General features: G+C 40.1%; 3 protein-coding genes across 4 annotated transcripts in view; 1 reads left to right on the forward strand and 2 right to left on the reverse strand.

Moving 5' to 3' along the window:
• Nucleotides 1-225: 225 nt before the first annotated feature.
• Nucleotides 226-15,378, reverse strand: LOC144013688 (uncharacterized). Of its 2 annotated transcripts, XM_077512824.1 has the most exons (10): nt 15,174-15,378; nt 12,506-12,651; nt 11,813-11,894; nt 10,654-10,789; nt 10,136-10,335; nt 9,872-10,008; nt 9,659-9,800; nt 9,269-9,550; nt 2,337-8,196; nt 226-1,050 (listed from the first exon to the last, which is right to left on the reverse strand). In XM_077512824.1, exons 1-10 carry the CDS (start codon nt 15,297-15,299, stop codon nt 1,040-1,042), a joined length of 7,122 nt encoding a protein of 2,373 aa, XP_077368950.1. In that variant the 5' UTR covers nt 15,300-15,378; the 3' UTR covers nt 226-1,039. The 2 variants fall into 2 exon arrangements, with proteins under 2 accessions (XP_077368950.1, XP_077368951.1); XM_077512825.1 differs by lacking the exons at nt 12,506-12,651; nt 15,174-15,378 and adding an exon at nt 12,352-12,433.
• Nucleotides 15,379-16,507: 1,129 nt separating this feature from the next.
• On the forward strand, nt 16,508-20,294 carry LOC144014938 (gamma-glutamylaminecyclotransferase-like). The gene is made up of 2 exons (XM_077515232.1): nt 16,508-16,639; nt 17,700-20,294. Exon 2 carries the CDS (start codon nt 17,719-17,721, stop codon nt 18,193-18,195), a length of 477 nt encoding a protein of 158 aa, XP_077371358.1. The 5' UTR covers nt 16,508-16,639; nt 17,700-17,718; the 3' UTR covers nt 18,196-20,294.
• A 1,229-nt stretch (nt 20,295-21,523) lies between these two features.
• LOC144013689 (FERM, ARHGEF and pleckstrin domain-containing protein 1-like) overlaps nt 21,524-25,536 on the reverse strand; it is a 42,629-nt gene continuing 38,616 nt past the window's right edge. The window contains exons 25-28 of the mRNA XM_077512827.1: nt 25,313-25,473; nt 24,276-24,383; nt 22,419-22,570; nt 21,524-22,212 (exon numbers count right to left, since the gene is read on the reverse strand). Of these exons, the coding sequence (XP_077368953.1) occupies nt 22,137-22,212; nt 22,419-22,570; nt 24,276-24,383; nt 25,313-25,473 (497 nt within the window). The 3' untranslated portion in view covers nt 21,524-22,136. The remainder of the gene's footprint in view (nt 22,213-22,418; nt 22,571-24,275; nt 24,384-25,312; nt 25,474-25,536) is intronic.

Raw genomic sequence — 25,536 nt, forward strand, 5'->3', positions numbered from 1 at the left:
TAAACGATCTACTGACAAATGTCTGGACATTGTTTTATAATCAAACATTAAAATCTTTCCTGTATTTGTGTAATTACACAACACAAACAGACCTGCAATGACATGTAGTTGGAGTGAGCCTCAGGCTACACTTGGCCATGCAGGCTCATTTAAATAACCTTTCAATGTTCAGGAAAAAAAAAAAAAAAAAAGAATTTAAGTCTGCAGTGATAAAAACAGAACCAATAATGTGAACTTCTTTTATTTTCTCCAAAAACAAATATAAACTCTGCTCCAGTAAACCCTGACATAAGCAATTTAAACTCTAATATTTACAATATAAAAAATAAAATAAATAGAACCTGTTGCAGCTTCCTGCAAATAGTTAAAACTGTGGTTCTGCATTGTCTTATTCGTTGCAATGTCTTATTCGTTGAAGGAAGCCTGAAAAACAACAGGGCAATGTTTATACTGTAGCAGAGACATGCCTGTTCAATGACAATGAAATAACCTGTGCAGCGAAGCAAACTTAACTTATTAGGGCAAGAAAAACTTCAGAAACTCGAGTGCCTGCTGACCCCTACTGGCAGCACCAAAATTAGATATGAGATTCATCCATTCATTCTCAGAAACAGATGTGCTGGGAGCCTATCCCAGCTGTTACAAACTGAAACTGCATTTGTCCAATGTTAATAACTTGAGCTTGTAGATTATGACAAGAGTTCAAAATGCAAACAAAGCATTCCTTTGTATGGCTTACTGATGGGGAAACAGTATCCTTGTGGCAGTTCTGTCCATGTGTTAAGAGTGGGGTACAGACTCCGATGAAGCAGGAAATGTGTGGATCCAGGGCAGGCACTTCAGTACAAACTAACTGAGCTCCTGTAGTCCTTTAACTCATTGGCGAGCTCCCGGGCTTTGTTAACGAATATAGCTTTTAGTCTGTACATCTATTAAGTCTTGAAGAGGTCCTGTGGACCTATCTCCATCCCACAGTTTCCACAGGCCGCTCAGTTCTGCATCCACAAGGTCCACTCACTTGGAATCACGTCAGGGTAGTTCAACTATTTCCTGCAACGTAAAGAATACAAGTGATACTGGTTTAGTTTAGTTACAATAGCAGAGAGGGACTCAGGATATTTCACTATAACGTCATACGTACTTGCAGGCAGCAAAAGCCTGAGCTTTCTCTGATGAAGTAAATAATAAACATAACTCTTCTATGCCATTGAAACTAGATGGAGTGATTTACAGAACAGAGTCAATGGCTTGAATGATTATGTCAGTCGTCTTCTCTACCGCAGCCTGTAATTTATAAGTGTCAGCTGAAAGGAAGATGATACCTGAGGTAAATTGCTTTCGAAGGTAGACGGAACGTCAGCCCTAATTAACATTTCAGTTGACTCAAATCTAAACATGGTGGAAATTCAGACATAAATAACGATCACTGAAGGACTTTACTGCTGCTCGGATTTATGGCACAAGGCGCGTTCTTTTGACGGCTAAATGGATAGTGCGCTGCAGATATCAGGCTAGTCACGATGTTTTGCTAAATTACACAAACCAACCCAACCAAACATTTTTACATACCTGTGTGAAATTGCCTTGCACAAACCAGATGACAGATGGTTTGCTTCTCAAGTGTCTAGTATGTCTTGTGATCTTCTCTGTAATGCTGCAGCCCATCAATTATCATTAGAATTGAAAATTAAGGTGTCTGTGATGTTTTGATTGGATGAGTTAGTCGGGGGGTGGGACCAGTGTAAGGAGGAAGAGGACTACGAATGTCTGTTGCAGCAAAGCTGACTTTTGAATGAAACAAGTTTAATGCTTGCATGGGCAACATTAATTATTAAGTTTTACAAAAACACAGTTATTGACTGACCACCACTTGTCTTCATTGCCTCTGCTAATCAGATGCTACAGTAAATCATCTATTTTTCATTGTTACAGGATGGGCACTTGTACATTAGTTATTATTTTGTCTTGTTGAGTCACCGTCGCTAACTTGCTGTGCAAACCCAACAACCTGTTGATTTCAGCAAGGCGTCCATGTTGACAAATATCGTGCTACAACCCCAAGCTAGAACCGTCATTGCGCAGTGGTAAAGTCGATATGTCATCTAGTGGGTTCAAACCCTTCTAGTTTTCTGTACAACCATTTACAACATGCACTCTATTTAACCTCTTCACTTACAGGTTCTGCTGGATTATTTAAAATATATATATATATATATTATTTCTAATGCTGCAACACCAAACAGGTTTTGGCAGAATTTCAACAGTTGTCACTCACTCCTATGTCACTTGGAAGTACCCTGATTATTCACAAATATTCTGGAATGATCTCAACTCACCCTCGTCATCGGAGTCAAAGCCAAAGAGGTTGGAGCAGCGCTGGAGGTGACTCTGCAGCTCTTCTGCACAGTTGAACGTCATGAAGCAATTTGCACACCGTTGTTTCTGTGGAGTGGCAGTAACGGGATCCTCCTCAGGCGAAAAGTCAGGCGGCGTCGCCACCTTCCTTCTTTTGGGCATGGCGGTGTACTTCTCGTCGAGGTAGGCCGTGGGAGGCGCACGCATGTGCTTCTTTCCGTACTCGGCCAGAGTGTCGATGGAAAATGTGGGTCTCTCACAAACTTTTATGAACCCTGCTTTCAGCAAGTAACCACAACTGTCTTCGGCACACACAGGTGTTATATTTTCATGTACCTTTTCTCCAGCACAATTGTCCACTTCGCCGACCTTCACTTCACTGCCCTTTGAAGCTTCAGTTTTAGACTCAGTTGCTAGTTTTGCAGTACGTTGGACTGGAGGTGGCCTTTTCTTGCTTGACTTTCTTTCACCTTCTTTAATTCCCTTGGCAGCCGCTTTGTTTCTCCTAACCTGCATACATTTTGACTTTGAAGTACGTTTGTGTGCTGTCTGTTCAGCTTGAACAGTTGACATTGTTGACCTGGACCCATTATTTTTCAAATTTAAAGGATTTTCCTTTGACTTCCTCTTCAAATTAGACGTGTTGGAACTGGAGCAATCACTACTCACATTTGAAGATTTTTTCTTGGAATTTCTCTTCAGATTAGACGTGGTAGAACTGGAGCCATTACTTGTCATATTTAAAGGTTTTTTCTTGGACTTTTTCTTCAAATTGGCTGGGTTGGAACTGGAGCCATCACTAGTGACATTTGTAGGTTGTTCCTTTGTCTTCCTCTTCAAATTGGATGTGTTAGACTTGGAGTCATCACTTGTCTCATTTGAACATTCTTCCTTGGACTTTCTCTTCAAATTAGAGGAGATGGAACTGGAGAAATCATTTGTCTCATTTGAAGTTTCTTCCATTGATTTTCTCTCAAAATTGGCTGTGGTAGAACTGAAGCCATCACTCGTGACATCTGAAAGTTCTTCCATAGGCCTTTGCTTCAAAGTGGCCGTGGTAGAACTGGAGCCATCACGGGTCACATTTGAAGTTTCTTCTATTGATTCTTCCTCCAAATTGACTGTGGTGGAATTTGAGCCATCATTTGTCACATTTGAAGTTTCTTCAATTGATTCTCTCTCCAAATTGGCTGTGGTGGAATTGGAGCCATCACTCATCACACCTGAAGGTTCTTCCACAGACTTTAGCTTCAAACTGGCTGTGGTGGAACTGGAGCCATCACAGTTCACATTTGAAGTTTCTTCTATTGATTCTTCCTCCACATTGACTGTGGTGGAACTGGAGAACTCACTCGTCACATCTGAAGGTTGTTCCACAGACATTTGCTTCAAAGTGTCCGTGGTGGAACTGGAGCCATCACTCGTCACATCTGAAGGTTGTTCCACAGACCTTTGCTTCAAAGTGTCCGTGGTGGAACTGAAGCCATCACTCGTCACATCTGAAGGTTCTTCCACAAACTTTTGCTTCAAATTGGTCGAAGTGGAACTGGAGGTATCACTAGTGAAATTTGAAGGTTCTTCTTTGGATGTTCCCCTCAAATTGGTTGTGGTGGAACTGGAGACTTCACTTGTCACATCTGAAGATTTCTCCTTTGACGTTGTATTCAAATTGAACGTGGTAGAACCGGTGCTCTCTCTTATCACGTTTTTAGGTTCTTCGTTGGGCTTTTTTTCAAAATTGGAGCATACTGTAGCATCTGATTTTTTTGTACCAGCAACCTTCCAATGACGTGTCTTTTCTGATTTCTTCTTTTCAGTTACAGTCTTCTTCATATTCACTGGAGTGACAGCAGGAGCACCATCAGTAGGGCTGCTTATGGAAGAATGCGTTTTCACTACCTTTTTATCGCCAGACCTCTCGGCTACATCAAACGTTAACGATGCGGGCTCCCTTGAAACTGCTGGCAATTGAGACTCTCTGTGGGGACCTTTTCTGAGTGCAACCCTTCTCGTTTTTGCCCTACTGGCTCCTGAAGACTCGCTGTCTTTTGAAGCACAGCGTTTCCTCAAATTAATAACTCTTAATTTATGTGCATGGACCATTGAACTCTGAGATGCCATAGTTAGAGGAGCGCTTCTGTCCAAGGAAATTTTCCGTTCAACACGACTACTCCTGGTGTTCGCACTCACACTTTTTTTGGACTTTGATTTCTGGTGTATCATTTCAGTCATCCTGCCAGCATTGTTGACTTGCTTCTGTGTTGCTTTAATGTCTAACTTGTTGCTAACCGTTGAAGACACTGTTGTCTCAGAACCATCTGGGATTTCACTGTTTAGACTTTGACTGTTTTGGCTCTTGGTCATCTTATCATCATGTGTTGCTTTTTTAAACTTTCGTGGTCGGCCTCTTTTTCTTTTAGGGACCATTTCAGTTTGGTTAGCATTGACCTGCTTTTTCTTGAGGTTATGCCTCAATTTGTTTCTGTGTTTAATGAAAGGTAATCCCAGACCTTTGGTAGCCACCTGATTAACCTTTGATGTTTGACATTTTCTTAACCTCAGATTCAAACTATGACTACTGGACTGTGTGGCGGTGTCCTTGTTAGAGAGATTCTTTAAAACTGAATGCTTGGACTCACTTCTCGTTTTCAGCTCTTCTTCCACCACAAATGATTTTACACTGGGAGGAAGAACACTGGCAACTTCTGCTGTTGTGTCATAAGATGCATGCCTTAATTTACGAGGCGACTGGCTAAAAGTCCCTTTCATAGCAGAGGTTACAGCTTCTACCTGCATGCAGTTAGATTTATCGTCAGTCTGCATGTCCACAGTCTGTACTGGCTTGGTGGGTTTGGAAGTATAGTGCTCTTTTTCATGAAGGTTCAGTGCCCAGAGACAAATAAATAGTTTAGAACAACCAGGTAAGCAGCACACTGCCTGCAGTGGACTGTGTTTTCTGGCATGTCGTCTCATTTCATTTCCGGTTTTGAATCTGGCAGTGCAACCAAGGTGAAGACAAGGATGCCGAGGACTGAGCCGATGCCTTTCCACATGATGCTGAAAATGCTCAAAACTCCATAATACTCTCTTGCAAATACTGCATTTGTTGCTTGTGACTTTAAAGGACAGCTCTAAAGGTTTGATGTCACCGTAGTGATGGTCCAGAGCATGGTAGAGGAAAGCAACACGGTTTTTAGAAAGGTCCATAGACCAAGTACATCCATCTGCTGGACAGTCAACTTTCTCTAAATGCTCTACCCTTTTCTCCTCAATGACCTTCTTGTCCTTGTTTACATCATCCTTAAAACATTCAATGTGTTTCCTCTTCTGAACCAGTGATGCAAAGGAGTCACAAGATTTGGGCATCATGTGATTCACCTTGCAGTTGCCTGCTTTGTCTTTAGAACTGTGTGTTAGAGGTGTCTGCTTGTCTTCAGCTTTTGAGTTGGTCCGTTTCATTTGGTCAAACTGATTCTTTGTGCCATTAAGTCCATTTACCTTGTGGTCGGGAGATTTGATGTCATTGCACTCATTTTGTTTGTTTGTTTGTACAAAATGACTATCGACTGGCTTGTCATTTGATCGCAAATTTCTTGATTCTAATAGCAAGTGTGCTTCTGGATGGCTAACAGATTTATTACAGACAGAGGACTTCCTCAGCCTCATACTAATGTGATGGTCAGACAGCCTGTTGGGAACATTAGGTTTGGCAGAGGTCTTAGGTTGGGATAAATCTTTGGTCTCTGACACACCGGTTTGTTGAGCTTTGTTAGTGGCTAACGCCTTGCTTCTTTTGAGCTTGTCAATATGATCAGACAAGTGCATCATAGCCAGTAGGTCATCTTTGAACTTGGTCCCACAAAACATACATTCATCCCTACGGAAATGGAACATAGCATGTATTACTACACGTCTGCCCTTAAAATCTTTTTGACAATAAGTACAGCAGTACTCCAACCTGGATTCCTCTGTTTCTATTGTTTCATCATCCTCAAAGTCATCATCGCCATCTTCATCGGCTGATCTTGTGTGATCATTTCCTTGCATATTACCAGTGGTTGATGGTTCTGGCACTGTATGACTGGAGGCGTTTACAACATTGCTTGTATTTTGAAGCACTGATTCCTTGGAATCGGTGTCTGTGGGTTGTTTGCAGTTCTCCATGTCTTGAGGAAGTTCAACAGGAGTCATCTGAGTGACTATTTTTGTTGCTAAGGCTGAAATGTCAACATGGTTAGACTGTTCATGTTGTGAATCCTCCGTGACATCTTTGGCCTTCTCAATACATGTTTCACCATTTTCAGAATGAGGGAAAAGTGGCTTTGGGTTATTTTGTTCTTCATCTATGTTCACAGCAGCTGGTTTATCTTCGAGAGGCATGTGACATGGAGAGTCAGCGTTTGGAATAATTAATGGACCGGAGGCTGATGAGGTGTATTCAGTATCTTCTATTTCACTGCTTTGTGGATTACAGGTCTGAGAAACCTCAGTGGAAGCTGTAGTGGGCTGTTGTCTGACTTTCCCCACTGGAGGGCTTTGTGAAGCAAAAATCACCTTCATCTCAACAGAAGGTTCATCACTGAATTCTATGGATTTAACTGTGGTATGGACTTGGTCTGTGTTTGTAGAGTGAGCAGTTTTATCTAAAATATCAGTTTCTGTTCCCTTTAATACACCGAATTTGTCAGAAGAAACCACTTTTTTAATCTCTGCGTTTTCTAAAAGTTCTTTTGCTGGCAACTGTAAAACTGGGCTCGGTGGTTCTGGATGTTTAGTTGCATCTGCATCCTCCGAGCTCAAACCAGCCCGTGTCTCAGCATTAGGTTTTTCACAAAGCCCTCTCTGTGGTTCTTTGGGGGGATTCGCATGTGCAGATGAGCGTGTGATTGTTGATACCGATCCATGAATATTTGACCCATTACCCCTTCTTTTGGGCCTGCGAGCATAACAATGTAAAAGCTGCACAAGCATAGTTGCATCCCTTGCTCTAAGGATGACCTCTTTTCCACTCATCAGCTTCACAGGATGGGAGGAATCAGGAAGTTTTAATGTTTGTTTATAAAAGAGCATCGGAGGACAGCTTTTCTGTCTGTTGCAATCTTCAGTGAAATTTCCCATCAACTCATTGTCTGGCAGCGACAGCTCCAGAATTATTTGTGGAGCAGATGCTGGTTCAACAGAGTCCAGTGGAAATCCTCTCTCATGCTTGGTGCAAGAGTTTACAGGCACCTTAGGTTGGGTGCTGTTCTTGAGCTGCCCATTTTCGGACCTCTTGAGGGCAGACGACCGATGGACCCTTAGATGTCTTAAACTATGTTTCTTACGCCTCGACTCTTGCAGATTGCCAGAATCTTCCAGTAGCCATTTAGGTTTTTGAATCCTTCGTTTTGGACGATCTTTTTCGGATAGTCGCGTAACTCGTCTTAGCTGCCCAGACCGTATGTCATGTATCCTGTCAAGCTGCCAAAATGAACGCCTCGAAGGCTGAGATGATGCTTCCTTTGTATATCGTGACCTGTGGTTAGCCTTTTTCACAGCATTGCTATCATTCAGTCCTGTTTTGCCTTGGCCCAACTTGAGTTTTTTGGGTGCTTCCGCAGAGATAATTTCTTTATGTCCATCATTATTATTAGGCTTTTTTGCTATTCCATCATCAGTACTTCCTGTTGATGTGCTTTCAACAAAAGAAAACTCTTTGGCACAGTAATTTGGGACCCATGTTTCCTCCATAAGTTCGAGGGAATCGTCAACTACTTTCTCATTCATCAGTTTCAAACAATTGGCACGCAAAGCAACAAGGTTCCAAAACTCTGGGTCAAAGTGAAGGTCCTTCTTCAAGACCTGCCGACACACAACAACAAAAATATACATTGGCAAATTATCGCATTTCACAGATACTAGGGCCCGACCATTAACTACAACAAAAATCATTGGCAAATTGGCTGATGATGAATGATGAAAAAAAAAAAGATAATGATCTCTATTATTATTATCATTTCTATCATCATCATCATGATCATCATTTATTTTTCCTTTCGGGCATATTATTGCAAAAGACAACATCATTTACAACATCCGGGGGAACAAAGGCTGACGGTTTGAAGCCGTGGCATATTAAACCCCATCTCCAAAATACATTTTAGACATATCAATCATCAAGGTCTTAATTCAATTATTACTTCACAGAAAACTATATCATAACATTGATTCCATCAATATGTGTACTTGTATCAATGGGTGATTCTGTCAATTGACAATTTATTTTTATTTTTTTGCAAGCAACGCCAGGGTACAACTCATGGAGGAAGTGAACGTATTCACTTGATATGATGCTTTGTTTCGTCTTCTTTCCAAGTCATGCATGTCATCAAGTGACGCCCCCCAGTGTTCAGATTGACACACCGCAATATGTTAAAATATTCATTCAAACATTTATTGCAGTCAATTCCTTGAAAAAAAAGCCATGCTTCAACTGCCTTTCATAGCAAATTCAGACAATGCATTACTCTGACAAACAAAAAAAAGACTGACAACGATGAACGATTGCATTTATACGTATAAACCATCATGCCCAAGCATGTTGCAGCATTACATTTCTCAATCTTTGTATCTATTTTTTTCCTACTTTATTTTCCTTTCCTCTATAATTTCTTCATCTTTATCTTGAATGTCTGTTCTATTTTTTACTTATTGTTCTACTTGACCTTTATGTTTGACGAATGTTTAAATACATTTAAAAAAAAAGACAAGACACCACATTTGAATAAAATGGCGCCAGTAACAAATGACAAACTTCTGTTGCTAAAACTAATTAGATGGTAATACTTCTAAATGTTACTTGAAGCATCTGCCTCAAAAAAAGGCCTTATCGGTCGGGCCCTAATAAAAAATGTAGATGGAAATAGTGCTTTACCTGCAGTGTTTCAAATCGGATTTGATTTCTGATGGGACTGTGTTCGACATGGTAGTCTTGGTCGGGAAGCATATAGAGGAAATGCACCATCTTGTAGGCTTCCACAGTTCGTTCCAAGAAGAAGACTAGGAGCGCGCATGCCCGACACACTTCCAGATCGTTGGGGAGCAGGCCAGCAATAGTTTTGTAGATCAGCGACTTGGTGAGAATGTCACATGGGAGGCAAGATTTCAAGGCATCTGTGCAAAGCTCCACGCAAAACTGGACCCCGTCTTCACCTAGCTAAAAAGACAGAAACACAAAGATCTGTAAAATAGTCAGGTGCATGAGAGGATCAGAACTTGTGATTTGGATAAATAATCAATACATTTAGATCTGGACTATTCTCACCTCTTGTATTACAACTCTGACAAATGGGAAGACTGAGTTGACGTTGGTGGCAGATAGCATTAGCTGACGGCTTTCCTCTCGAAAAGCTTGTTTGGAAGTATTCAGCCGATTATGAAGTTGACTCCATACAAAAACAAGTTCCCTGCACAGGGGCACAAGGAGGGGATTTTTGTACACCATTACAACATAAAAAATGAATTTGAATATACCCACCATAAGTAGTACATGTCTCCCCTGCAGAGTTGTTGGGAGAGGAACACCTGGCAGAGGGCTAACAGCATCTCATTTGTTACTTCATACTCTAAACTGCAGATGATGTGCACTGCATCTTTACCAGTGAGGTCAACAACCTGAAAGAAATATTTCAGATTAGAGCTAAAAAAAACAAAAACAAAAAAAAAACTAAATAATCCTGGTACAGCTAAAGGACAGCAAGGAGCCATTAACAGTCAACTGCCCGCCTCCTTTCCAACCTACCTCTTTCAGCAGCTGATTATATTGCGTTTTGTAAAGCCATGTGAGGTAGACCTGGAGGAAGAACAAGTGTTTCCCTGCCGCTGGATGACGAATACAACACTTAGCCAGGGCTAAAGCCTCACTGACGCGCTCACAGGAAAGAAGGTAGCGCACCCGAAGCTCCAAGAACACTGGCAACTCAGAGCTGAGGAACCTGTCCACTGAGAAAAAGAAGGGAAAAAAACACACACAAGGTTTCTCAGTTATAAATAGTATGCCGGTTCTTAACTATGAATACATTTAGGTAAAGGAGCTCATTAATTGTAACAGTGTTATACAGGCTCTTGTTTCTTCATCAGCGATTTAGAGTGAGCAAAACATTTATTTGGTTAAGATGCAAAGCCTCACAATGCATGGCGGCAAAAAAGACAAAAACAACAACAGTATTTGCAGAGTGCATTTTGTATAAGCAAAATAAGAATTCAATTAACATGGGGAAAAGGGCAAATGATGTGACACAAGTGACAATAAATATCTACCTTCATTCTGAGGTACACTGGATTCGCTGAGTATTTGCTTCAAGGTTATACTGGCCCAAGCACCTCCTACACGAAGCAAAGGCTCAACCTTAAGTAAGTGAACATTCTGATGCCTTAAAAGGGCAACATGGCATTCCTACAAAAAATAAAAAACGCAAGACAGCTTAATAATGTGTTATCTATTAATCATTTATAGTAATGTACAGTGTTAAGAAAATTGCTGACATTCACAAGACTGATTCTGTAAGATATACAGCACAGACACCCCTCAAATAGTATTGAAGTGTGATGCCTATTCCTTTATTCTTTGCTGTAGACTGAATGGATGAGTTTGACGAAAGATGAATTGGAGACATGAGATTAACATTTCAGTTTTCATTTCTGTTTAAGAAAACCCCACCATGATAAGTGAAATAATCTGAAACAAGAAATGGCGTGGAGTAGGGGTGTGAATTGCCTAGTACCTGACGATTCGATTCGTATCACGATTCACAGGTCACGATTCGATTCCATACCGATTAATCCCGATACGAATTTATAAGTCGATTGTTGCGATTTTTTTTTCATTCAAATTTAGAAAATACTAATCAGTAAGCTTGTAGAGTGTAAGATTTATATGAAAATGTATTATTTATTTATCTTATAGAGGTTGTAATCTGTTTAATGTTTGAACAGCATTAAAATAAAATATTAAGGCTTAATGTTCCGTTCATATAACATTCTTCCATGCTCAAGGTGTGAATCCTAACCCGAAGTCAGACGTTTTGTTGAATATTTTTCCATTAAAAATGGAAGTTTAAAAATCGGTTCACACACAAAAAAAAAAAAAAAGGCAATGATGATAAGACGTTGAATCCGTTGAATCCGAATACCGAATGAACAATTCTGAGCCGAATCGATTTTTTTTAACACCCCTAGCGTGGAGGTAGATAAATAATAAATCGAAAAACCAAATCCCGGCATCACAACTTCACACAAAAAAAGGTGCTGTCTTCTAGGCCAAGTAACAGATCGAGATAGAAATATTTGGAAACAATAGCTGAAATGGTATTTGCTTGTCTCGTTTATCTCTAAATCAATACAAAAATGTTTTCAGCCTACAACAAGCAACAGAAACGGCTATTTGGATGGTGTGTGTGTTCAAATTTCAGTCAGTCACCTGGAATTTAACAGAGAAGTGTTTCAATGGCTCTTCGTGGAAATCTTGCTCATCAAAGAAAAGCAGCAACTCAAAAACACTCCTGCGTGAAGATCAAAGAAAAAGTAGGTCACAAAAATTTTCTACACAAAAAGGTCTTCATTTTGGATGATGAATCGGGATATGTGGGAAATCAGTGAAGTTAAATACACCTGCACTTGGACAATACAAATTCAACTAAACAAGGAAAAATAGTCTGTGAATGTGCTCATGGTCTTCTGGTGCCGTATCTAGGTCAATGTTAACTGTTATCATTTGGGGTTAACACTTAAGAATCTTAAAAGGTGAACTCAGGTCAGGTGCGTCTGCAAAGCAAAGCTCCTCTTTTTTTTTTTTTTTCTTTTTTTTTTTTTTTAAACATTTATACAACAATTAAAAAAAAAAAAAAAAAAAAAAACACCACCACCACCACCACCACCACCACCACCACCACCAAAGCGTTAAAAGGTTTTTCAATGCTGATTGAAATTCTAAAACTATTACTAAAACTTCTTGCAAACCTGAAAAAAATGGAGGTTGCTGAGAAAATGCCAGCCTTTAGTGTATACCACATCAGAGGTTCCTATGCAACATCTTCAGTTGGGAAGGAAAAATCCACGTTGGAGTAATGGAACGGACTCAAGTTTATATGTAAAGAAAAGTGAGTGCACTTACAAAGCCAAACTACTGAGCGTGCGATGCACGTGATCACAGCTTGATGTGAAGGAGGATGAGGCCCGAGTGAAGTGGCACAGTGCCGTCTCAAGGATCCTGAGTCGAGGGAGTGGCATTTGCCAGCGAGAAGCGTACTCTTCCACCAGCTTCATGAACATACAGAGAAAAACAGATGAGGTTTTAGTCCAGTGATTCTCAACCATGGTGCTGTGGGCAACCAAATCTGGTATGAGAGACTATCAGGGGTGCTGCAAGAAATTTTCCAATCCTCTTTTTCCAGACTATGTCACTTTTTTCCCCCCAAATTTGACTGATCCTGCAACTTGTACTCAGGTGTGACTTGTATATGTTAAAATTTGAGCTCGGACTGGCACCCAAAATCCCCGTTCCCTAATCATGTTGGCAGAATACGTTCTGGTTGGAGTTGAAACCTCCACTTCGAACAAAAGGTTTCATTTTTAATTTGAAATGGTTTACCTTAACTAGAATCCTATGCCGCATTGAGGCCAACGGTAGAATCCCGCTTGGCCCTAAATAGTAAATTCTTTTGCCACATATTCTTTATGATGCATAACGAATGTGACCACCAGCAGTAATGCATCATATGCATGTCTACTACAACTAATCATCGTCATCAAATTCTTCTACTTTTATTTGATCATTGACAAATACGTTTGGTTCACGGTGGGTATTTGCACCACTAAAAGGGGTAATAACTGACAAGTGAAACTCAAGTATGTTAGAGCTTTGAAGTGAGCTATTTCAATGTGCCTGAATTCTCCAACAATTATTATTGTGAGTATGCCAAAATGTGAGTTAACCAACTTCAGGTAAAATGCAAATGTGCATATTTGTTTGCCCTTGAGTGATGTAATGTCAGTTTATGTTGAATAATATAACTGCCAACATACAATTGTTTATGTACCATGGGTTCATGATTGCGTACATACGATAAGAATGGCATTGATGTTTTAAAATCCTCTGTTCTAAGTGGTTTGCTGCCATCTTGTCGTATCTAAAAGGTAAATACAAATCCTTTAAGGGAGGGTAATAAATTATTCACGTTTCCACTATACACAGCAGGGCACGGTGCCTGGTTATCCCTCACAAATATCAAATAGGGGTTCACTATATATCGAGCCTTAACAGGTTTCATTTTTGCAATCAGCAATTTGTTGGTTGTAGAATGTTGTCGCTGCTGAACTGTCTCCAATGGTATGGTTGCGAGGAGCAGAACCAGGTACAGCTTCATTTCTATCTGCCAAGTACAAGCCGGAGATGTGAACGGGTGCCTGAGATGACTAGATGGGACAAGATCATTTGAACCAATCCTTCTGTTTACGTGTTGCTGGCCAATGGACATTGCGACATCTATGATCTTGGAACCATCATAGTAGTCAAAGGAGATGCTCGTCTTCTAACAGTTAAAGGTTGGGTGAAGGAAGCTATGGTGTATTTTTTGACTGGAGATTCTGTCTAGTAATTTATGATTAGATTATTATTATTTTGTGGGTTTTGTATAATTTGCTGTAAATGACTTTATTTGTATTTCCTTTTATTTGGCCTTGTTTTACTCTGTTGACTGCAGAAAGGTCAGCATTGCAAAGGAAAATTTGTTCTCAATCTCAATTGCCTTATCTGGATTAAAAAAAAGGTTAAATAAATAAAATTAAGGCTATAGGAAAATATTTAAATAACTAATTGTCAATTATGTTGTTTAATCGTAAATTGACATTAAAAAAAAACTTTAATTTTCATCCCCTTTTATTCAAAACCAGGGCATTAATGTACAGTATTTCAAATAGGATGTGCAGAAAATTCACAAACAAAAATATTTAATAATTCAGGTTCTGGTTTGGTTCATAATACTGTCAGTAAAAGAGGCAAAAATGTTGATCACTGTTTTCCAAAGTAAAATCAAATGTTTTATTTTGACGCAACACAAAAATAATCCGCTTTCAAGGGCATCTGCAGAAATTGGATATTTATTGTTGCTGTTAAGATTCCAAGCACTTGGACAATTTAAAATTAAAAAGTCCCTATGTTATATTACATAATATAATGACATATATGATGTTCCTCGTATAAAATGGTGTTGGCTCGGTCAGTAATGGCTGGGAAACGAAGAGTTAAAATCCCGATTTAGACAATTCAGTCTGTTACATGTGATTTATTGCAAAATGAATCAATCTACGAATTCTCACCAGCCCCTAAATCAAATCGAATGAGCAGTTATCGTGAACAGATTACAAAGTTTGGCTAATTGATAACTATTTGAAAATGTATCGATAACCAGGATTTGTTGGGCCTGGTGATGCAGTAAATCTGTACATGCCAAGTGCAAACCACTGCCAATTCCTGCGCCAAGTAAACATTTGACGAAGTTTGTTAGTAATTCCGTGCTCGCTTGCTCAGGCTAGTAGCAGGCTAACTGTACAAAACAGACTTCGCCACAATAACACCTGAATTGGCGTTTCTTTTAGGTTTGTATTGCAGTGACTTTAACATTCGTTCCAATACCATGTCTGTGTTTTAAATGGCACGGACTGTAAACGCTCACAAACATAACGGCTAAAAGCTAGCCATCCAGTTCTGGGGGAGGGGAGTAAGCTAACATACAAGCTAAAGCCTTCGTACAACAAATGTGTCAACGACGCGGACTACCTACCTTACAATAGTCAGAACAGAACGTTTTGCTGTCTCCCCGCAAGCCGTCACTTGAATAAGAGCTTATCAGTGACCGCAACCGTTTTTCTAGCCCGTCCAACTCGAGCAAACTGCCCTGCTCCGCCATACTAGCTGCTTAGGATCGCTCGTAGCTGCCCACCCAGCAGCAGCCACTCAATACTGCACGCATCTCCGGGCACTCATTGGCTAACGTAAACTAGAGCGCTTGATAACGTGCGCCGAGTGAGCTCGTCAGGGCGGATAATAAGGTTCACACACCAAAAACGTAGTGCCGGTGAAATTTAAGTTACCATTCTATTCTATTCGAGTGTCCCCAGTGTGTAGCTGATTGCTAACAGTACAATGCCCCCCGCCCCCGACTATTCGAGGATTGTTATGGAACCTATCGTAGTTGTTCACAAAAAAAAAAAAAAAAAAAGCTACAGTCAGTGGTCTGACAGTCTGGCATGGAACTATGTTAAAGTCAGTTGAAGAACTTCGTTTCTACAAATGTAGAGCTTCTCATTTTATGCAGGGGCAATAGGCATGCAGAGGATGTGGCCAAGTCGACAGTGAAATTGAGGGACATTATCTTGAGAAAACTTCCATCCACAACCCACCAACCTCAATAATGTCAAAGTAGGGTTTTAACTAGTTTCAAATTAGGATTAGGGTTTCAAATTAAGATTCTAAACAACATATGGTTGCAAATTAGAGTTTTAAACTACAGTTAGGGTTAAAGTAGGGTTTAAACTTGTTAAATTTAGGATTTCAAATTAAGTTTTCAATATGGGGTCACGGGTGGCACGGTAGTCGAGTGGTTAGCACGTCCGCTTACCAGTTCTGAGGTCTCCGGTTCGAGTCCAGGCTCGGACCTTCCTGGGTGGAGTTTGTATGTTCTCCCCGTGCCCGCGTGGGTCTTCTCCGGGTACTCCGGTCTCCTCCCACATTCCAAAGACATGCATGGCAGGTTAATTGGGCGCTCCGAATTGTCCCTAGGTGTGCGTGTGAGTGTGGATGGTTGTTCGTCTCTGTGTGCCCTGCGATTGGTTGGCAACCAGTCCAGGGTGTCCCCTGCCTACTGCCCAGAGCCAGCTGAGATAGGCGCCAGCAGCCCCCGCGACCCTTGTGAGGAATAAGCGGTCAAGAAAATGGATGGAATATGGGGTCACCACCCACTCCATTTTTTCACTTGTATGAAATATGACTCACTCTGCCACATACAATATGGCGACAAAGCCGACATACGATTTAGCGCACACGGAGTTGTTACAGTTCTATGGGTAAAGCCTCTGGCAATCGATGTGACCGAGCTGTCCAATCAAACGTGTCCTACGGAGAAACTCGAACTGGGTCAGTTGTGTAAATTCCCGTCTGCGGCAAGAATCAAACGATCCGATCCTCCCTGTATTTCAGTACTTTTCGGTGTCATTATCAATTCACGTTCTTGGCCACGCATCTTGCAAGGTACACGCTGCTATAGTTTAACTACGTGTCGTTGGTGAAGATATTTTATATAAGGCGCCGGTTCCGGGTCAGGAATAACAGGCTCTGTACTTGACGCCAGTTCTTAAAAATAATGTCTGTGTGGTTTTCTACAAGACAGAATAATCAATATATACACACATACTAATCCCCAATCAAACCAGTACACTAACAGTATCTTGCAAACAAAAGTGAACACTGTCAGATTTTGTCAATATTTTATTATATTTTGTCATGGGACAAAACGAAAGACTTGACACTTTGTTACCATGTAGCCATTGTACAGTTCCTAAAAAAAAAAGAAAAGTACTTACCACTTAGCCATCCAAACTGCTTGCAACAAAAGTGAATATACCCCTAAGTGAAATTGTCCAACTGTGAAGCTCTGAACTCCTTTCTAGAAAAAAATGGTGGCCACACTACATGACACTGGATTGGATTAGGACTAATTTGGACATTTTCACAATAATGCTGCAACAAATTTGGAGAAGCAAGATATTCCCCATCCATGGTCTTTGAGATTTGTTTAATGTTTTCGGTTACAACGATGATTCATGGCAAACTTGTCTTATGGCAAGCTCCATACGTCTGGAGTTACAAGTTTTATCTGAAAAACAGGCAGGGGCCATTTCTCAATTATAATACAGTATAGTGTAGCATCTCTCTCTCTCTCTCTCTCTATATATATATATATATATATATATATATATATTTGCAAAGTTATTATATATATATATATTTTTGTAAAGTTATTCGGAACCCGTTGAATAAAACATGAGCCAATGCTAGTTATACTTCTGGTTGTACATAATTGACTTTTTTTTTTTATTTTTAACATATGCTAAAAAATACATACTGAAATGGACTTAAGTACAACAGTTGAATTAGTACTTCTACTTCAGTTTTTTTTTTTTTTTTGTAAATAAATACGAGTATCTAGATAGCTAACAGTCCGTATCAGTAGAGTGCAAGTTATTGTCACCTATAGAGCAATACAGAATACAAATAATTTTGGTGTCTGTGTACTGTTTTGTCATTTCAGAAGTCGCCTTTCCCGAATCATGGCTCGAGTCTTCGTTTATGGCACTCTGAAGAGAGGACAGCCGAATCACTTCCGCATGTTAAACGAGAGCGTTGGAACCGCACAGTTGCTTGCCTCTGCCGTCACGACTGAAAGGTTCCCCCTAGTGATCGCTGGCGAGAACAACATCCCTTTCCTCCTCAACCTCCCCGGTCAGGGTCAAAAGGTTCACGGCGAGCTGTACAGAGTGGACGAGCGCTTGCTAAATTTCCTGGATGACTTTGAACAAACTCCCACCCTATATCAGCGAACTCTGGTGACGCTGATAGTGAAGGAGTGGCTGGGGCAGGCTGACGACGAGGAGAGGTCTGCGGCGGGGGGTGTCACAGAGGCATTTGTGTACAGCACGACGACGTACCAGCCGGATTGGCCTTCGCTGCCTCACTACGAGGACTACGACGCCCACGGCAATCACGGGCTTGTGTACATATGCCCAGGGCCGGCCGGCCCTACATGATTTGGTACCCTAGGCGAAAATGTACATGGTAGCCCCCCCCAATCCCATAAAAAAAAACACACACAAAAAAAAAATATAGATATATTATATTTAATAGCACACCACACAATAAATACCAAATTCCACAAACAAATAAAAATAAGAAAAATAACAGAAGTACAATGCAATGCAACTTTTTATTGCAATTTTTGCAAAATGACAGTATTTAAAACCTCAAAATGTTTTCACTATGTACATTAATAATTGTGTAAGATACAAAAAATAGTAAATGTATCAATATACAAACTTTGATATATCGTAAAACTTTGGCAATAAGGTGATTCACAGATAATGTGAATAGTGTGCAAAAAAACTTCACTAAATAACTTAGGAACATAACGGCAAATACTTAAAATAGTGCACGCCGGGACCTCCTTGCAGCAAAGGCATCAATTGGTGCGTCAAAAGATAGCTGCCTGGATACTTCTTGATTGATGCTGATAAGTGCCACTTTAGTTAGCCGTTCTTGTGACATGGTAGACCTTAAATAGGTTTTTATTAGTTTAAGCTTGGAAAAGCATCTCTCAGCTGATGCTACAGTCACTGGTATGGTAGCGGCCACTCTGAGTGCTACCCACATGTTGGGATAGATTTCTCTAAGTTTTTTCTCCTCTAGAAAAACTAAAAGTTCCATGCTTGACATATTGGATTTTGGCCAGGAAGGAAATGACTGCATCTCTGCTAAGAGTTTTTTTTTTGTTTTTTGTTTTTTTAAATTTATTAGAGTACATATTGCACAAATAAGTAGACCCCGAGAAAAAGGCTTGTTAATTCCAGGCCTAGCAGACATGTTGCTACCCATAACAGTCATGGAGCTCATAGAAAATACTAGATGTAGTCGTTTTTGTTGTGGGTTGCTTTTTTTTTTTTTTTTTTGCATTAGTTAATTTGATTAAATTGAAGATTTTGTAATCTATGCATCCTATTACAACCTTACTTTCATGTTGTGAGTCAAGTGCGTATTCTACAGAAAACATTTTGTCAATATTTTGGAAATTGTTCTTATGTTTATTGAGATATTGAACATCCATCCATCCATCCATTTTCTTGACCGCTTATTCCTCACAAGGGTCGCGGGGAGATATTGAACAAAATCTTTACATTTTTCAAAGGTGGTATACTCATATATGCTGAGCACTGTACATGATGCAGCAATAGCTGATATAACTGAAATAATCACCTGGATCTAGAAGATCGAGCTTTGTGTCACTCAAAGTACTGCTGATTGGTGTTTGACTGGCTGTTGCTTCAGCTGTACATTAAACAAAATACATCACTTCAAATTATTTTGGTGTTAAAGCAGGGAAAACAAATCCATTTGCATTATGATAGAATACAATGTCAGAAATTATGGCTGTTTGTATTAAATGCACCATCCATGCACTTACATTCAGTAGCCTTTGGTGAAGATGACACTGAAGGATTGTTTACCACAGCTTCTGCAGGTGCTTGTTGTGGCTGCAAATATTTTCTCAGCGCATCTAGTAAAAAAAAAAAAAAAAAAAAAAGCATTTACTATATCGATGTTTACATTAAACCAGCACATAATTCTTATTTTCAATAAATTAATAAATTAATGTGGTTATGTGAAACAATGACTTGTGCAAATCCATTTGCAGGTATCTGGACTTACTGGCTGTTTTAGTTTAAACTCAGCAAGCGTTGCCCCAAGCGTGTGCAAAGTATCTACTAGCATGGATGTAATGGTGCAGTAAACAAGTTACAAGCAAGCTAAGAAGCTAACGCTATTTTCGTGTTTATTTTATAAACAATGATGATTGACCGACATACATACCTCTACCCTGGGCCCGTTTTTCCTCCTCCTCCTTTCGCCGCTTTCTTAATGCAGCACTTGAAAGCTTGGACCTTTTCATTGTTGTCGATGTCAATGTATAAACAACACAAGTGTGCCAACCATCTATCTATCTTTCTAAAGTGCTGCCACTACACTCCGAGATGATATACGACCCCTCCCCCTACCTTTCATTCATTGTAAGCGGCAGCAGCGGGTCAGGTTCAGGGCGCCAGGACAGCAGGTCGTGAACTCACAGTCATTTATTTGAAATAGAAGTAATAAAAAAAAAAAAGGAACTCAATAAAATATATTTGCTATATAACATTTTATGCTAGAAAACACGAGGGGGGGGGGCTTTTTATGTTTGTGTTTTTAAAATTTTATTTTTTTTCCTTTCTGCAATTTGGCGCCCCCTCCACAAGATGGCGCCCTAGGCGACCGCCTAGCTCGCCTGTAGCCTGACGTGCTAATGTGTTCCTATAATCATTACGACTGCAAAATTCGGACACCAAACCAACGTGAACACATTTGACACTGCTCGCCTGCTGTACTGACGTCATCAGCAAGCGCCGACCAGACGCGAAGGCCCCCGAATGGATCTGGCAGGCCGAACACATATGGTACCGACACCGGCCCTGCATGATACGCCACTAAAGCTGATGACATTTGTCCCATTGCCTGTGTTTATGCACTATTGCAGTTTCCCCAACCACTGATTGAGTAAAGTGCTAATTGTACATCTTGTATGTATGTATGTTGTATGTATGTACATTATTAGATATTAGGGATGTAACGATATCCAAACATTACGATACGAAGGTCACGATGCGCTAATTATATTGTGGGAAGGTTGACGATACAAAAAGTCACAATATTGTTTAAATAAAAAAAAAATAAAAATAAAAAAAAAGCTCAGACTTAAAAATGAAAAAAAAAAAAAAATCACAGTATTGTGCTTTTGTACATTACAGCAATGCATATAAACATAAAATCTCTAATAACACTTAACAATGAGGCACCTACTTGCTAATATAAGCACACTGAGTTTTTCCACATATTGACTTGGTTCACAAGCACATTCCCTTCATCAGAAGGGCCAAAACATGCCTTGTGAAAATTAAACTGTACTAAAATTAGCCACCAGAGGGTGCTAGAACTCCACAAATGGAAATCAACCTGACTTTTTTTTTTTTTTTTTTTAACAGATGTGCTACTTTTAATATCGTGACATGACGATATAGTGTGGTAGTTTTAATACAGCAATATCATGATATTGCCGTTATCGTTACATCCCTATTGGATATGTAATAATATAGCCACATTTATATGGTTTCGGGCATAAATGGCCTGAGGGCAATCATAAGTGCAGTTTGACACTCCATTAGAGCAGCTGAATAAATACTACCTCTAACAAAATTCTACAATTGTAGTCTGCTCAAGATGGTTATTTTCTGTACTATGTTGTTGTGAACACAAAACATCTTTTCTCTTGAATACAAACAGATTGTTTTTATTTTGAAGAGAAAAATATCAGGATTGTAAAAGAAAAACAAATCCTTCAGAAGGTCATCCGTATAAATGAGACACAGAAATATGTAATGAATTGCAGAATCAAGCAAAGCAGATCGTTTCACAGTGTATCAAAAGTACTCTACAAAAAGTTCCTGCAAAACGAGGGAGATTGAAAGTGGCACTGCAGTAACGTACTGTATATAGAATGTCACGGAAAATAAACCCATTTACTGATACATAAATTTTCATCATTAACGTGTGCATGACATGATTTCAGACCGGCACAATACAAACACTTGTGGTAGATGTCAAACAGTTCAGTCAGGTTTGTGATGGGGCAGGTGTGCAAAAACAAACCAATAAAAAAAAATGCCAGGAGGAGGAAAACATTAAAATATTAATATGAATTCAATTAAGCTGTGCAGAAAGTGAATGGTGGAGGTAAAGAACCTCCCAAGAATATGTGTCGAAAGTGGAAGTGAAAAAACAATTTGCAGATATTAATTAGTGCAAAGTGGCATGATTTGGTGCATATTTAAAGTCTTTCTTGCTTGAAAGCAGCTGAGAATCCAGATCTTCACCTGGTGAGGGGTTATCAATAAAGGTCTTTCCTGGCGCTTGGCAGGGAACGGCTGGTGGAGCACGTGGCACTGCGGATCACCTCCATCCACCTGGTGAAAAATACATTAATGTAATTGCTTCGCTGCCACGAAACATGGGATGATGTTGATTTTGGCGTTCAGGTGGAAGTGTGAACCTAAAATGCACTATAACCTTGACAGGTGAACTAAATCTAAACTTTTGAATGCAAAACTGTTTAGTGTTTTAGTTCGAAGAAATGTCAACTGAAAGCGTGTATGTGTAAGTGACCGTTTACCGTTCGAATGTGTACTCGCTCTCCGATCGGAAATAGTAGACGTGGGACTTGAAGTGAAGTTTGAAGACGTAGTCCTTGTGGATGTTCTCCGACTCGGACGGGATGGTGACGGCGTAGCCTAGCAGAGGAAGGCTGGCCAGAGGGTAGTCGTCCTGTCGGGAGACAGCAGTTGTCACATTTATTCAGCGTTATCACATGTTAGAGGTGCTACGTCACAAGTCTTAACATTAAAGTTACTATGGCAAGAATCAAGCAAGTCAAGGCCCTACGAAATGGTCAAGCCAATCAAGTCATTGCTTGGGTTAAGCAAGTTATAAGTCAAGTCAAACTAACTTGCAATTTGTATCTTTACTCACTTGTTTTTATGGGCTCTGAACAGTCTCTGCATTGTCTTATTTTAGTGTCGTCTCAATCAAATGCATAACTGATATAAAGTTTAGTTAATGTTTGACCAGCTACAATATCAGTGAGCTTCACTTTTGAGGCTAGCATAGTTTAGTTTTAGCGTCATGTTCGTTGCCATCCTTTTTCCTTTCATTTTGTTGAAAGCATCATAGTTTAATTAAAAAAAAAAAATAATAAATACAACATTTAATCTTTAGAGCTCCCTCGATGAAAATGTACAATTTAAAATGTAAATAGTCAAGACTTTCCAAGTCATGTACACAGTGTAAGTCATGTGCACCTCCACAAGTTTGAGCCAAGAAAGTCCCATGTCTTAAAACTGGCAACTTAAAGAGAGAGTTCGTTTTTTTGACATGAATCTCTATTTCATCCTCACCTCCAGTGGTGTGCGATCATCACTGACTTACCCCTGGCAGCGTTCTGTGACACGAGTTCTGGTCCGGTTTAGCTCGAGAGGAAAATAGTCCGTCAAATTCGCTGGGGTCATGTAAATAAAGCGTTTTTCTTCTAGCGAACAATTTGTGTTCAAAGGAGTAATACATTTGCATCACAAAACTTCGCCCTGAAAAAAAAGTCAGACTCCATTACTACCGGGCACTATTTTTCTGTTTGTTCGTATCACTGTGCATCGCCCTGTAGACAGCTGACCCCGGGATTACACCAGGTGGGTGTGCGTTGCGTGTCGATTACGTCTCGCCGCAGCCCTCCGCACGGATAGACCTATTTTCTATTTTTGCCGGTTCCGTCGGCCTCCGGCAAATGGCAAGCTAGCATAGAACACATCAAGTGGGACAGGAAGACCGACGCAGTTTCAAAATAAATTTCCGGTTACTTTTCAGAATAAAACACTCGCCAGCTCCTATTTCGCAATCATGTCGGCAAAACGTCATAATGCTTAATTCACTGTCTCAACACCGGCGAACATGGACAAAAAAATTGACACGTCCGGAGCGCGCAGTCAAGACGCAGCGGAGCAGAGACGCAACGCACACGCACCCGGTGTAATCCCGGGGTGATAGTTGCGCCTTCCACCTTCGAAAAGACAAACGACTTGTAGATTAGTGTGCGTCTATCAGCTGTATGTGGGGCGCCGCGCAGTGATACGAACGAACAGAAAAATAGTGCCCGGCGGTAATGGAGTCTTTTTTTTTTTTTTTTAGGGCGAAGTTTTGTGATGCAAATGTATCACTCCTTTGAACACAAATTGTTTGCTAGAAGAAAAAGGCTTTATTTACTTGACCCCAGTGAACTTGTTGGACTAGTTTCCTCTCGAGCAAAACCGGACCAGATCTCCTGTTACAGAACTCTGTCCGGGGGTAAGTCAGTGATGATCGCACACACTGGAGGTGAGGAAGAAATAAGAGATTCATGTAAAAAAAATCTGAACTATCCATATAAGTCTGCTACCCAGGAGCACAATTAACCGTAATTTGTCTTTTTCACTTTTCAAACCTGGTGTGACTTGTAGAAAAAGAGGCTGAAATTGGTGAAGACCACCCAGAGTTTCTGCCAACCATTACTGTTCTTGAACTTTCTCAGCAGGTTCCCTGAGAGCTGGTTCTGGAAGAAGAAGGGCAGTAGATCAATCTACTCTAATGATGAACCTTACATGCGCTTGCGTGACAAATATTTTTGTAAGTTCAATGGCAAAAATCAAACACAGAGCCAATGTCATTCAAAATGTTCAAAATAAAGTGTCCGATGTAAGATGCCTATTGTGGTCAATGACAACCAAAAACCTCTGGTCAGAATTCAGAAACTTTAACTCTTTCATTCCCAGCCATTTTCACAGAAGCAACCCCTTTTGCTCCTGTTTTACTGGATTTTGACTGACTTTGCAAGGTCCACAGAATGTTCTGTTCTATTGCTATAAAAACAGATCCGTTTCCATTTTGCAGCGATTAGCATTAGAATAGTTTCATTATTCACAAACATGTTGAAAACACTGGCAAAAAGAGCTTGTTGCAAATGGCCCTGGCTGATCTCTTATACTCTTCTGCCACCTGTTGGCCGTTTTTTGCAATGACTACCATTGCTTTAAACAACCTCTTCATGCTTTAGCATTAAAAAAAAAATAATAAAAAATAAAATAAAAAACTGAAAAAAAACGCATAAATATGTTTTTGGGAATGAAGAACAAAGTATTGAAAAACATATTTATACGTCTTTGGGTTTGAATGAGTTAATAAAACAACTAGATTATGAACGTGGTCAATGTGTCCAGTTGTCCACTGTTTGTTATCATGATGGGACAAAAGCGGATCAATAGGAACAGTTTCTGACATTATTAGTATTTTCTGATTCTACAGTTGAACAACTTTTATGGTACATACATACAGTATCATAAAGTAGAGCAAATGTGTCATGGTCCTCAGTGTGTGGTATGCCACAAAGTTTCCTATCTCCATACATATAAAGTAGTTACAAGTATTTTTTTTAATAATATGACAAAACATATTTTGTGGAAATCACCAGGAAAAGTCATGTACCTCCACAGCAATACTGAAGTCCACCATGGACACGCTGGTGTTGCGATGCCAGCACACGTGAACTGTGGTGTTACCGCGCTGAGCTTGGCGCTCCAGAGACGAGCGCGAGCCGCAGAGCTCCTCCTCGGACTCGTGCTCGGCCCCGCCTTCTTCCAGAAGCTCTGCGGAACAACAGACAGGATACGCAAATGAGTCAACATTATTATTTCAATTCATATTGACAG

Source organism: Festucalex cinctus, chromosome 2, assembly GCF_051991245.1.
Source record: "Festucalex cinctus isolate MCC-2025b chromosome 2, RoL_Fcin_1.0, whole genome shotgun sequence".
In the NCBI taxonomy this organism is placed as follows: Eukaryota; Metazoa; Chordata; class Actinopteri; order Syngnathiformes; family Syngnathidae; genus Festucalex; species Festucalex cinctus.